At 47.8% G+C, this 12,803-nt stretch overlaps 1 protein-coding gene across 10 annotated transcripts in view; it reads left to right on the plus strand.

The window, feature by feature from the left end:
• dgkh (diacylglycerol kinase, eta) overlaps positions 1-12,803 on the plus strand; it is a 44,560-nt gene that overhangs the window by 9,472 nt on the left and 22,285 nt on the right. For 5 of the 10 annotated variants that reach the window (XM_035174214.2, XM_035174217.2, XM_035174213.2 and 2 more), the window contains 3 exons: positions 1,312-1,422; positions 5,455-5,535; positions 11,606-11,710. In XM_035174214.2, the coding sequence (XP_035030105.1) occupies positions 1,312-1,422; positions 5,455-5,535; positions 11,606-11,710 (297 nt within the window). Of the gene's footprint in view, positions 1-1,311; positions 1,423-1,989; positions 2,149-5,454; positions 5,536-7,056; positions 7,076-7,115; positions 7,272-7,634; positions 7,782-11,605; positions 11,711-12,803 lie in introns of those variants that run through there. The other 5 variants (XM_047342570.1, XM_035174221.2, XM_035174220.2 and 2 more) reach the window with 5 other exon arrangements.

Here is a 12,803-nt window from a genome sequence, read left to right on the forward strand (position 1 = left end):
CCATGAAATCTCAGTGTCTGCTGCTTTCATTGTGTCTTTTTCTTTTAAATCTGCCTCCACCGACTCCCAGACTTTATGTGAAGTACAACACAGCGTCACTGGAGGTCTCCTCTGAAGTATCACTTCATCTAAATCACTAAAACTCACTCTCTCCTCGTGGTGTTTAACTGTGCAGCTACTGTTAGATCCAGCGATATCTTCCTCGGAGATATAAACCTGCCTCGGAAACAAATGATCTGACTGTAATTTTGATGTTGTCGCCGTCAGCTTCGCTCTCGCTGTGTGTGTCTGCCTCAGTGTGACACGCCAGTGTGTGCATGTGTCTCCACAATGAGGCTGTATTCTGCTGCAGTGTTTTCTGACTTTAAGTTGACACAGCTGGTGGGCAGGATGTCAGCTTCAGGCCTCTGTGTCTGTTTGTAATTCTCCCCTTGGAGAGCAGCGAGCAGCCTTCCTTCGCTATAAATAGCCTGTGCGTGTGCGTGTGCATGTGTGTGTGTGTGTGTGTGCGTGTGTGTGTGTGTGTGTGTGTGTGTGTGTGCCCCACCTCTCCTCTGTGTGCCCAGAGAGAGTGAAGTTCCCCCCACACAGCATTTCCATCTGTGTGTGTATATGTGTGTGTTTTATCTTTTCCATGAGCACTGTTCCATGTCTCGCAGTATTTGCTCTGTGTGTGTGTGTGTGAGATGATGGTGGTTGTAATGATGATGAGTGTGTGTCACGTGATCTGATTTGATGTGACACTCACACACACACACATACATTTTGTATTGGACACAGGAAGCCCTTATTTCTTTGTATGTTTTCCCATCATTCTTTAAGTTTATTAAATAAGATAAAATCCGTTTTCACTTTCCCATCGGTTCCATCTTCCTCGTATCAGCCTCCTCCACTCGCTTCAAACTGTTCTCATGAGGGTGTGTGTTCAACATCCATCGTTAAGTGGGGATATTATGATGTGAGTCTATTTTTAAGTTTGGCAAACATGCATCCTGGAAGAAGGAGAAGAAGTCGATGTGATGACACCTTTGTCCTTTTGTCCTCTCTTTCTCTTTCTCTTTTCTTTCTTTCTCTTCTGCGTCAGTCGTTCTTTTCTCTGGGGGTTGCTGAGTGTGAGTGATGTGTGTTTACAGTTTTGCAGAGAAATTAGTTTCCTTTCTTCTTCACTTTCTGGTCTTTTCCTTGTCTCTCATGCATAAATCTGTAGATAAATACACGACCCAGTTGGACTCGTGCTCGAAGCTTTGTGTGATTTATTTGATTCGAGGCCCCATGAAAACAGTTGTTCTGTTCTGTCTTGTTCCCGTGCAGACGAGTATAAAGGAGGGACTGCTGCTGAAACAGACCAGCTCGTTCCAGAGGTGGAAGAAACGCTACTTCAAGCTGAGAGGCCGAACTCTCTACTACGCCAAAGACGCCAAGGTAGGTTGACCCAGTGTTTCCCCCGTGCAACACACTCCCAACTGTCCTGTGATGTGCTGCAGTCCCAGCTCCCGACTGAGATCGCACACCTAACAAGAGAAGAGAGAGACATAAGTACGCAGCCCGAGCAACACAACGTGACCACAATGCAGTTTGCGATGTTTCCCCATTCAAAGCCAATGATCAGGGTTTCGGTTGAAGCCTCAAACGTGTGAGTCGGAGGACACATTTGCATAAAGACTGGAAACAGTTTGATTCTTTCCCAAAACCAGCTTCTCTATCTCGACTTGTCCCCACTTTACTTCTACTGCTGTACTAAGCTACTAATTTGGCTGCAGCTGTAGATTCATATTTATTCTTATTTAATATCATCATCTTGTGCAGTTTATCATCTTAATTTTCTTCCTTTTTTCTTCCTCTGTTTTTACTTAAAGTGCATTTTAGTTTCTTAACTTTTGAACTTTCTTTCCTCTCTCCTGCAAACCTGACCTAACCCCGCTGCTCTGAAACGTGTGTGTGTGTCTGTGTGTCTGTGTGTGTGTTTGTGTGTGTTTGCACACGCGCTAGTCCGGCAGTGCCGTGGCGCGCTGGCAGGAGCGGGCGCTGCGCAGAGTGTCCAGGAGTCGCGTGTGCTGGCGAGTTCTGTCCGTGTGCTGGACGGGCGCACGCTGCTCCCCTCCACCTCTGGGTGCCAGCGGATCTGAGGAAGGCCTAGTGAGGATCCGGGTCAGCACAGCACTGCCAGGGGCCGTGGGCCAGAACTACAGCTTGACCCCTCACCTGTAGACGATAGAGCTGCGTTCATGTCATACGGCTGCTGGGTCCAGACAGTTTCAGGGTTTTAACATGTGAACATATATGGAGTCATTTCAGGTCGTGCAGATTTGGTCATTTTGTGCACAAACCGACAGAAAGTTAAGAAGCTCTAGTCTTCCTCAGTGCAGGAGGAGGAAGAGTCACAAGCGTTTTCACGACCCTATGACATGAATGCACTGTTAATGATACACGTATATAAAACTCCAGGTTGGGCAGCAGAACACATGTGTACTGACGCTTGTCCTGCACTGTGTCCTGCTCGTCCTCCTGCAGCACTAAGTCGCTGGATGGCCATGACAGAAGAGAGAGAAGGAAAAAGAAACATGATCAAGCAGCTTAAATGCTTCTTTCTTGATTCTGTGTTGTGGTAAAGACGAGTCAACAAGTGGAACATTGGAATTAGACTGTGACTTCTCTCTATTATGACCAGACAGCGATGTTAACCTGTAGATAAGTGCCCATCCCAGACATGTCCATCCACTCTGGTGTCTCCAAGGTGGCCTGGCTGGCTGTGCTGCCCTGAGAGAAACCTCCTCATGGATCCACCAGGGAGGCAACATCTCAGCTCCTCGGTTTGTCCTCTCCTCTCCTCTCAGCTCCTCTCCTCTCCTCTCCTCTCCTCTCCTCTCTCTCCTCTCCTCCTCTCCTCTCCTCTCCTCTCCTCTCAGCTCCTCTCCCTCTCCTCTCCTCTCCTCTCCTCTCCTCCTCTCCTCTCCTCTCCTCTCCTCTCCTCTCCTCTCTCTCAGCTCCTCAGTTTGTCCTCTCCTCTCCTCCTCTCCTCTCCTCTCCTCTCCTCTCCTCTCTCCTCTCCTCTCAGCTCCTCTCTCTCCCTCTCCTCTCCTCTCCTCTCCTCTCCTCGTTACAGACAGACACAGTCACATGTAGGATTCATGAGAGAAGCACATGGGCTGGTGTAAGGAGAGAGGAGATAAGGGAGGTGGGAGAGGAGGTTTGTTGAGGTCGCTGAGATGCAGCCGCTGAGCTGAGCTCTGGATCTATGGGCAACAGAGGGTCTGGACGTTTGCCTTTGTCCACCATTCACTGTCAGCTTTCATTACAGCTTCCCTCGAGACAGCCGAGTGTGTGTGCCCACACATATCTGTGAGTGTGTGTGTGAGAGACAGAAAAAGAACTGAAAGTAATCACACACATGTTGTACACGTGACGCGGGGGCACATCAGCCAAGAGCGCTGTAACAGGGGTGAGGGGGGTGTTTGTGTTGGCATGCCACTCATACTTAGGCCCTCTTGGCCGACACTCCACAAACACATTCACACGCACTCGTAGGCATATGTGGAAGTGCTGGGACACACACACACACACACACACACACACACACACACACACACACACACACACACACACACACACACACACACACAGAGTAATCGTTGGCTGGTGTCCCTCTCCAGTCAGGCCTGGGGAGAGCGTCGTTAACTGGGCATTCCCTCTGACAGCTGCAGCAACTCACTCCTCCCACACACACACACACACACACACACACACACACACACACACACACACACACACACACACACACACACACACCCACACCCACACCCACACACACACACACACACACACACACACACACACAGTCAGAGGGCATTCCTGTGACGGCGCTGGTTTCTGGCCTGTGGCTCTTTCAGCTGCGTGCCCCAGCATCACGGCCGGGTGAGGATCTCGTGTTCCTGTTTGGACTCTGCTCTCCCTCCGTCTGTCCGTCGATGCTCTGGACAGGTTTTGTCTCCAGCTCCGACTCCTCAGCTGCAGAGAAATTCAATAAAACACATGAACATTCACCGTCATGTTCTTCGCACCCGTCTCGTTCGGGTCTAAACGTGTTTCCTGGCACATGGAACACGCTCAGTTCTCTTTAAGACGACCAGACGAACTGGACTCGTGGGTTCATTAACCCCTTCAGACCAAAGCCTGTAGACACAGATGGACGACTCGTCTCCGCTTCCTCACACGATCCAGACATGATGCAGAAATACTCCATCTTGAGTGGATGATGTCATTTGGAGTCAGAGCCTCGGTATCAAGGTCCCGCCAAAACGTGCGCTCGACCAATCACGAGTCAGCTGCAGCTGTCAGTCACTGTTGTGTCTCTTTGTCATTGTGTCATGTTCCTTTGTCCTTTTCACCTCTTTGTCGCTGTTCTCTGTTTGTAGTTGTGTGTCTTTGTTGCCGTTTTGGATTCGTTGTGGTCGTTTCTTATCTCCTTGAAGTATTTGTGTGATTTTATGTCTCTATTCTTTGCCTCATTTTAGATTTGTGTCTCTTTGCAGCTCTTTTGTGTGTCTTTCTTGTCATTTTGCAACTCACAGCCTTTTCGTTGCCATTTTACATTTCGTTTGTGTCTATTGTGTAATTGTCTCTTTATAGCAGACTTTTGTCTCTTTTGTGCCCCTGAGATGATATTTTTTATTTCTTCATGTGTTTAAATCTCTTTTTCGTTGCACATTTTTACTCATCTTGTGTTTGTAGCTGCTTTTTCGTGTCTATCGTCTGAACTTGTAATTGTTTTGTGAGTCTCTGAGGTCATTCCAGGTCTCGTTGTCGTCTTTCTCGCACCTGGACTGCATCACTTTCTTTGGCGTGTCTTTGTAGTTGCCTATCTTAGTTTTCAACACGCCACTCCAAGGCGAGGCCCTGATCCCCTGAGCCCCTGATCCCCGGCCCCTGGGCCCAGCCCGGCCCTGGGCCCCGTGATCCCGAGCCTGATCCGGGCCCAGCCCCTGATCCCGAGCCCCGAGCCCTGGGCCCCCAGCCCGCCGCCCGGGCCGCCGAGCCCTGGGCCCGGGCCCCGAGCCCCGGGCCCCTGGGCCTCTGCCCACTACGCTCATTCCTTTAATCCATCCGTGCTCCAGAGGCATTTGAAGGCCTTACGTTATCTGAGGCCTGCAGCATAATAGAACAAAAATAACGGCGGAAAAAAGGTGTGTGTTACGTTTTTAAAACTGAAAACGTTTCAGTTTTATCCTCAGACAGCGACTTTGTTTTCATTTCTTTCATGACTCCATTTTACGCTGAGAAGTTTCACCTGCTTTGCTTCGTCTCACCGTTCTCTCCACGCCGTAGTGAACAAGTAACAGCGAGTTAAGTTCTAGAAAAGACAAACGTCCAGGGGTTAATTCTCTTGTTCTCTTTTGTTCCCTCTATCTCTCTCTCTGTTCTCCTCGGGACATCCCTCCTCGCTCGTCCTCTCTGCAGTCCCTTATCTTTGACGAGGTGGACCTATCGGACGCCAGCGTTGCAGAGTCCAGCACAAAGAATGTCAACAACAGCTTCACAGTGAGTAGCACACACACACACACACACACACACACACACACACACACACACACACACACACACACACACACACACACACACACGGGTGGTGTCTTTACTTTCCCCATCACTGTTTTCTTTGGTGTTTTAGTTGTATGAATTTCATGGTGGAGTTTTTGAACTTATAAAAATGGCAATAGAGCCGAGCTAATGATTATTTTCACTATTCGTTAATTTAATTATTTCTTCAATTAGTTGTTTATTTATAAAATGTCCCAAAAAGTGTTTTTATCACACAAGCGCGTCAGTAAATCCTCACAAATTAAGTGATGCAAGTCGAGGAACGTCCGTATTTGGATTTATTTCTTGAGCGAATGTTCCTTAAACTCAATGTTATTTGGTTACTAGTTAAGATAAGATAAGTTAAAATAATCCTTTTATTCTTCCCACAACAGGGACATTTGTAAATATACTGATTGAAACCAGCTTTATTCAGTTTTTTATTAATATCAATTTGAAAGAAATGTGAAAATCGGGTCGCTCAACGTGAAAAACCCACAGAGAATTATTACGTTTATCTTTGTGACGCGTTTCAGCTCCAGACTGAATATTCCCTGCTCTGGTTCACTCCCATCAAACATCATATCTCTGTCATTGAGTCCCGTTCACTACATGTACATGTTTTATGAAGCTGCCTTCGGTCCCAGGGGACGTTAGACATGTTCAGCTGGAGATCCATCAGGGTTTACAGGGACACCGGATTCGTCCTTAACAGGATAATGATTCACCGTATTGTCCACCTGTAAATGTCAGTCCTGGTTATATGTGGATGATGTTTTGATGCGTTTCCCAGCATCGCTCCTCGTGTACTCATCACACGCTGCTGGTCTCGGCACATGGGAGAAAACAAGAGATGTTGCTGTGACTGGAAAAGAATGAGCTGCTCCTGTGTGTGTGTGTGTGGGGGGGGACACGAGTATATGATGAGTAACATGGATGAAAACAGAGAGTGAAAGAGCGAGTGGTGTCCTGTCCTTTCTATAAATGTCTCTCTTCTCCCCGAGTGTTGCTATAATAAGAAACAGGGAGGGGGAGGAGGCAGGAGGCAGAACAGCGCCCAGAGGAGAACACGATGCTATTTTTGAGCACCCCCTTACAACGCTTCACCGAGCGCCTGGGACGGCTTAACGTCGGCCATATTCATAAATAAGATTACATGGGGCTGCTGCATGTGCGTGCAGCATGTGTGTCCAGTGGTGAACATGTGTGTCCAGTGGTGAACATGTGTGTCCAGTGGTGAACATGTGTGTCAGTGGTGAACATGTGTGTTTGTTGCAGGGTTAATAAATGAGGGTTTGCAGCTGAGCTCAACTCGTCCTTGTGAGCGTCGGCATCCCACAAAGATGGTGAGGAGGAGGAGGAGGAGGAGGAGGAGGAGGAGGAGGAGAGAGAGGGGAAGGATAGACGAAGGGGAAAGAAAGGCGGCACATTGAATTAGTGACTGATGGGGGAATGACTGCAGCTCCGTCTAAGATGGCGAAGGGGAAAGACACACGGCAAGGTAGAGCAGCAGAGGAAATCCTGAAGTGATGTCACACCATCGCTGACTGCACTCATACATCGCTCTGTCCCGGGGGAGAGAGCGAGAGAGGAGGGCAGAGCGAGAGAGGAGAGACGGAGGAGAGACGGAGGCAGAGGAGGGGAGAGGAGGGGAGAGGAAGGCTGGACAGGCGGAGCAGGGACACAGAAGACCTGAGGTAATGTGACGTGCCGGATGGGAGTTCACCTGCACGTGCACATCTCCGTGATGCGCATCAACCCAGACACGGTCATGCACAGCGACAGGGGGAGACCGGGCGTCATCACACGGGTTTCTGTGATCTGAGAGAGAGAGGGAGAGGGAGAGAGAGAGAGAGAGAGAGAGAGAGAGAGAGAGAGAGAGAGAGAGAGAGAGAGAGAGGGGGAGAGAGAGGGAGAGAGAGAGAGGAGAGAGAGAGAGAGAGAGGGGGAGAGGGAGAGAGAGAGAGAGAGAGAGAGAGAGAGAGAGAGGGAGAGGGAGAGAGAGAGAGAGAGAGAGGGAGAGAGAGAGAGAGAGAGAGAGAGAGGGAGAGAGAGGGGGAGACCACTGCAGAGGAGACGTTGCAGAGCGTCGCTGTGCAGTGTAGTTACCACCCTCAGCCTGTGTGTGTCCGTGTGTCTGACCTCCCGCTGTCATCGGTCCGCGGCTCTGCCGAGGATGAGCGATGCCGCTGGCGTCTTCTCTGCAGGTCGGTGCTCCTCGGTCGGTTGATGTGAGCGACGGCGTCTCGTCCGTGCCGATGTTTAGAGATTGGTGCTGCTTCCTGCTCGCTGGTCCCCAGATGTCTGCTCCGCGTGATTACTGTGCATGCTCGTGCTGTAAAGTGGGGACCAAGGACTCCCTGGGGACCTGCCAGCTGAAGGAATATTTAAATGTCACCAGAAGTAAATTACATGAGTTATTAAAGGGAGTGATTTGTTTCTCACTCCTTTTTCTCTCGTTCTGTTTAATACGTGTAGATTTTTCATTGCCGGCATCTTTCCTAGAGCAAGTTTGTTTAATTAATAAGATAAAAAAAAATTTGGGAGAATCCTTTTGAATTTGTTGACGACTCAAAGCAAAGCAAACGAGCTGTAGAACATGTGGATGTGCACGTGTCTGTGTGTGTGTGAGTGTGTCTGTGTCATTACCCGTGATGTGTGCGTTGACGTTACGTGTGTATGTAAATGCACATGTGATCCGTGTTGGCGTCCTCGTCTGGTTGGCCTGTGTGACTGTGGGATGAGGCTGTGTCGCTGCAGAGGGAGCACCTTGAAGTGCACGTGAGGGGGGTGCTCAGCCCAACCCAAACCCTAAACTCATCACAGACTCCGCAGGGATGCACCGCCCCCCCCCTCTCTCTGACTCACTCGTGTTTGTTGGATCGCTCTCGCTAATTACCAACCACTTTGAATCTGTGAAAAACGGATCTCGGGGAGACACACAATCGCAGTTTGAGCCGCTCTCTGGTCTGTTGTGTAGTTGTTGTGTTAGTGTTTACACAATGTCTCAGATGATACCTGTGCGAGTATGTGCACGTGTTGTTACCGGGGAAGTGAGCAGCTGTGACCGCTCCATCTCACCTCCTCAAGTGGATACAGGTTGATTCACCTGTCCTGTGTGTGTGTGTGTGTGTGTGTGTGTGTGTGTGTGTGTGTGTGTGTGTGTGTGTGTGTGTGTGTGTGTGTGTGTGTGTGTGTGTGTGTGTGTGTGTGTGGTGTGTAAACAGTGATGAGTGTCCTCATTATCAGTTAATCTTATTATCGCCAACAATAAAAACAAATGAGGCTCATGATTACGTGTCCTCATCATTTACAGATGTAGATCTTGATCAAAGAGCGGCTTTTAGTTGTCGGGCATGATAACACAGACACACACACACACACACACACACAGACAGACACACACACACACAGACAGTGATATATTCAGCTCTGAAGGTCAGTCATCAGGAGAGGTTTTCCACACTTGAGGGATGCCTAGAGCCATTTTTGGAAACAGCCATCCCTGTTTCCCTTGGCAACCAATCTTATCACTACCCTGTTTCAAACACACACGCACACACACACACACGCACACACACACACACACACACACACACACACACACACACACACACACACACACACACACACACACACACACACACAGACAGATACAGTACACCAGCAGAGAGACAGGATGATCTATGTCCAAAGGGATCAATTTGCCAAGTGCATGTGCGTAGCACACACACACACACACACACACACACACACACACACACACACACACACACACACACACACACACACACACACACACACACACACACACACACACACACGCTAATCCTTGCAGTTCCAGTGGAAAATGTATTGTGATTAACGGCTGAGAAAAACACTCGGAGGAGAGACGGAGGATTTACTTGTTGTCGTCTGAGAGAATCGTCAGGTCGATGTTTCCAGAAAGCCGCAGCCTGCACTGGTTCCCAGCTTCGATTCATCTGTCAATTATCTCTGATTGATGGTTGAGTCTTAAAAATGTCCGTCAGTCCGGCCGGTGCCCTTTGAAACGCTGGAGATGAAAACGAGAGTTTCAGAGCGAAGATGCGTCGATTTTAGTCTTTTATTTAACAAAAGGAAACTCAAACATCTAACGTATTCACAAACCAAATCATTTTAACAATAATGTATAGTCATGAAGAGCAAAAGACTCTTGAGATTATAGATGAACTTACAAGTGACTACATTTTTTATAGTTTGGACTTTTCACAGGAAGTTAAGACAGAAATAAACGATAGAAGAAGAACTATATCCGACGATATATATATATAATACAACACGCCGTCTACAAACCAATTAGAGTCGAGCATCGTATCATCCGGTTCTACGTGACTGTTCCACTTTATGAATAGAACCACAACTTGAGATCTACTCAGTGATTCTACATGTTCTGGATATTCAGCTGCTGTGGAGTCTCAGTTCGTCTTTGCTCCTCGGAGCCAGGAGTCGACTCACTGGGTTTTAACAAGTCTTTTATTTCCTGCATGTGAGATGAGAGACATGGAAATCGTTTCTGTGGCAGATGTTTTACTGCTTCAGTGCAGAAATACAGAAACACACGCCCAGATGTGCAGTTTGTCTGCTGCTGTTTTCAAAACCTGGTGTAAATGGGCCTGGGAACAGAAAACTGAGGAGGTTCGAATATCGCTGTGAAATTTAACCGATTTTGTCAGAATTATTCCCAATGTTTCATAATTTAAATGAAATCTACATGATTTATTTCACTGCCTCTGAATTATCATTCACAACTTCTGAAATGCATCTGAAATTTAGACATAAAAACTTACTTTAAATAAATAGACAATTTATGACAATTATAAATAAATGAAATATAATTAAATTAAATCCATCACGATAATTTTGAGCTGATAAGTTAAGTTTTCACACATTTAATCAATTTAGTCGATTGACGTAAATGAATTTAACCATAATTAAATATTCTGTGGTTTCATTCTGTCAGATGTGAGGATGTGTTGATAGGCTTAATAAGTTGATATATACTTAATACCATATCTATACTTTAAATATTCAGATGCAACTTTAAAACCATCGACCAGTTTTAATGTTAAAATCTTTTAAATTGCTGCATTTCTTTTACAGTGATATCAAATTAAAGGAGATTTCATACAGTTTCCCACAGAGAAAGAAACATTAGCATCAGTGCAAGTACATGAATATTGATTAGTGTAATATTGAATCTTTAAAGTGTGTGTGTGTGTGTATGTGTGTGTTTATATTCTCTTTAAGGCTACTAGGTTGTGTTTAAGGTTCTGGTAGTGTTGAGTCAGGCCTGTGTGCGTGTGTGTGTGTCTGTGTGTGTCTGTGTGCGTGTGTGTGTGTGTGTCTGTGTGTGTGTGTGCGCGTGCTCATCCTCATTGTCCCACTAAGGTGAACAGAGATAACATTAGGACTGGAGGAGTTACAAAGAGACGTAGAGAAAGAGGAGAGGAGGGAGCATGAATAAGTGATGGGTTGTTGAAATGGTGCTGTGTGTCTGGAGGGTTATCTACAGGGAGACGGGGTTTTAAGCACACATGCACACACCCTCACATGCACACACAACACACACACACACACACACACACAGGGAGAGGACACGAGAGGGGGAGGCGCGGGGGGGGAGAAGCTCTTAGCCTTTACCGAGGCGCTTCGCCTGTCAGCACATATCTGCCTCAACGCACGAAGAGCCAAGAGGAAGAGAGGAGGAAAAAAACGCTGGAGCGAAGGAAAAGACTAACTCAAGAAGGTGTTGGTGTATAAGTGAGCCGGAGTTAATGAGGTAGAGAGAGGAGGAGGAGGGAGGGGGCGTCTCATCCTCTCCCTCCCTTAAAGAGGGAGACGGTCGCTCTCTCTCTTCTCAGTGGCGACGCAGACCGAGGAGGAAAAGCCCCGGAAACATTTATCTCCTCCTCCTCCTCCTCCTCCTCCTCCTCCTCCTTTCTCGCCACAGTCTCAGTCTTTTCACCCGTGTCCCTCGCTCTCCCTCCAGGTGATCACTCCGTTCCGTCGGCTCATCCTCTGCGCTGAGAACAGGAAAGAGATGGAGGACTGGATCAGTTCGCTGAAGTCCGTCCAGTCCAGAGAGCATTACGAGGTAAGAGCCTGTCTTTCCACATCAGCACATAGACAGATCCTAGTGAGTTTGTTGTTGGTGTGTGTGAGCGAAGAGATGGAGAAGAGGAGGAGGAGGAGGAGAGAGATGCCGTGTGTTACGGAAACAAAAGAGCAGATTGGAGGTTTGATGTCCTCAGTAATTCTGTTGGTGTTTTTGGATTATATCAAATCCAAGTGTTGGCTGGATAGTGATGAGCACAGATGGGTGAGGAAAGTACAGTTGTATGTTGTGAGGATGATCCAGGAAACTGGGGACCTCACAAGTTGTTATGCAGGAGCAACAAATTCATGTTGAGCCACAAAACACCAGCGCATGCACACAGACACACAATTCTACTGTCAGGGAAACTGTAAAAAGAAGACAACACCAAACATGCAACACACACTGATCAGCACGAAGCACATTTCTGATTCTTTTGCTTTAAAACACACAAACACGCAGCGACTGCTTCCTCGTCTTTGTCGTCTAAGACCGAAGAATCCAACAACAAGCTGATCTGACATTTCTCTTCTTTACAATCTGCCTGTTACTGTTGAAGTCGCTCCTCTGTCGGGGGGAGAGGGTGTCGATGGAAACCGGGGACGTGTGTTGACAGCGGGTTGTGTGCGAGCGCTCGGGAGACGGGGGAGCGCAGGAAGAAAGCACTGCCGCATTTTAATGGCTTTTATTTGTGAGGGAAGTCTTATATAAGACCCCATCCCCTCGCCCCCTTTACTGCACTGCAATGCAGCAGCACCCCCAGAGCTCACACACCACGGGAAGCACACGTGTGCGCATGCGAACGCACGCCGATGCACAAACACACCCCCTGCCAAGATGTCAACACAACAGCATCCAATTAGCATCTTGTGTAATGTTGCAGTGTGAGAATCCCAGTGTCCTAGTTTGAAAGTACCTGTTACGATTCTACTTATGAAACTGAGGCAGGGCTGCACCAGCTGCTGCAACGCCCCCCCCGCCCACACAGCCCAACACATTAACGTGCACTACATGCACTAATGTGGAGGAGTCCAGTTCTCCTGCCCAGGTGTCACCACAGTGAAACACTTAGTGATAATGACTGTCAGCCAGA

The sequence above is a fragment of the Hippoglossus stenolepis genome, chromosome 13, assembly GCF_022539355.2.
Source record: "Hippoglossus stenolepis isolate QCI-W04-F060 chromosome 13, HSTE1.2, whole genome shotgun sequence".
Classification (NCBI taxonomy): domain Eukaryota; kingdom Metazoa; phylum Chordata; class Actinopteri; order Pleuronectiformes; family Pleuronectidae; genus Hippoglossus; species Hippoglossus stenolepis.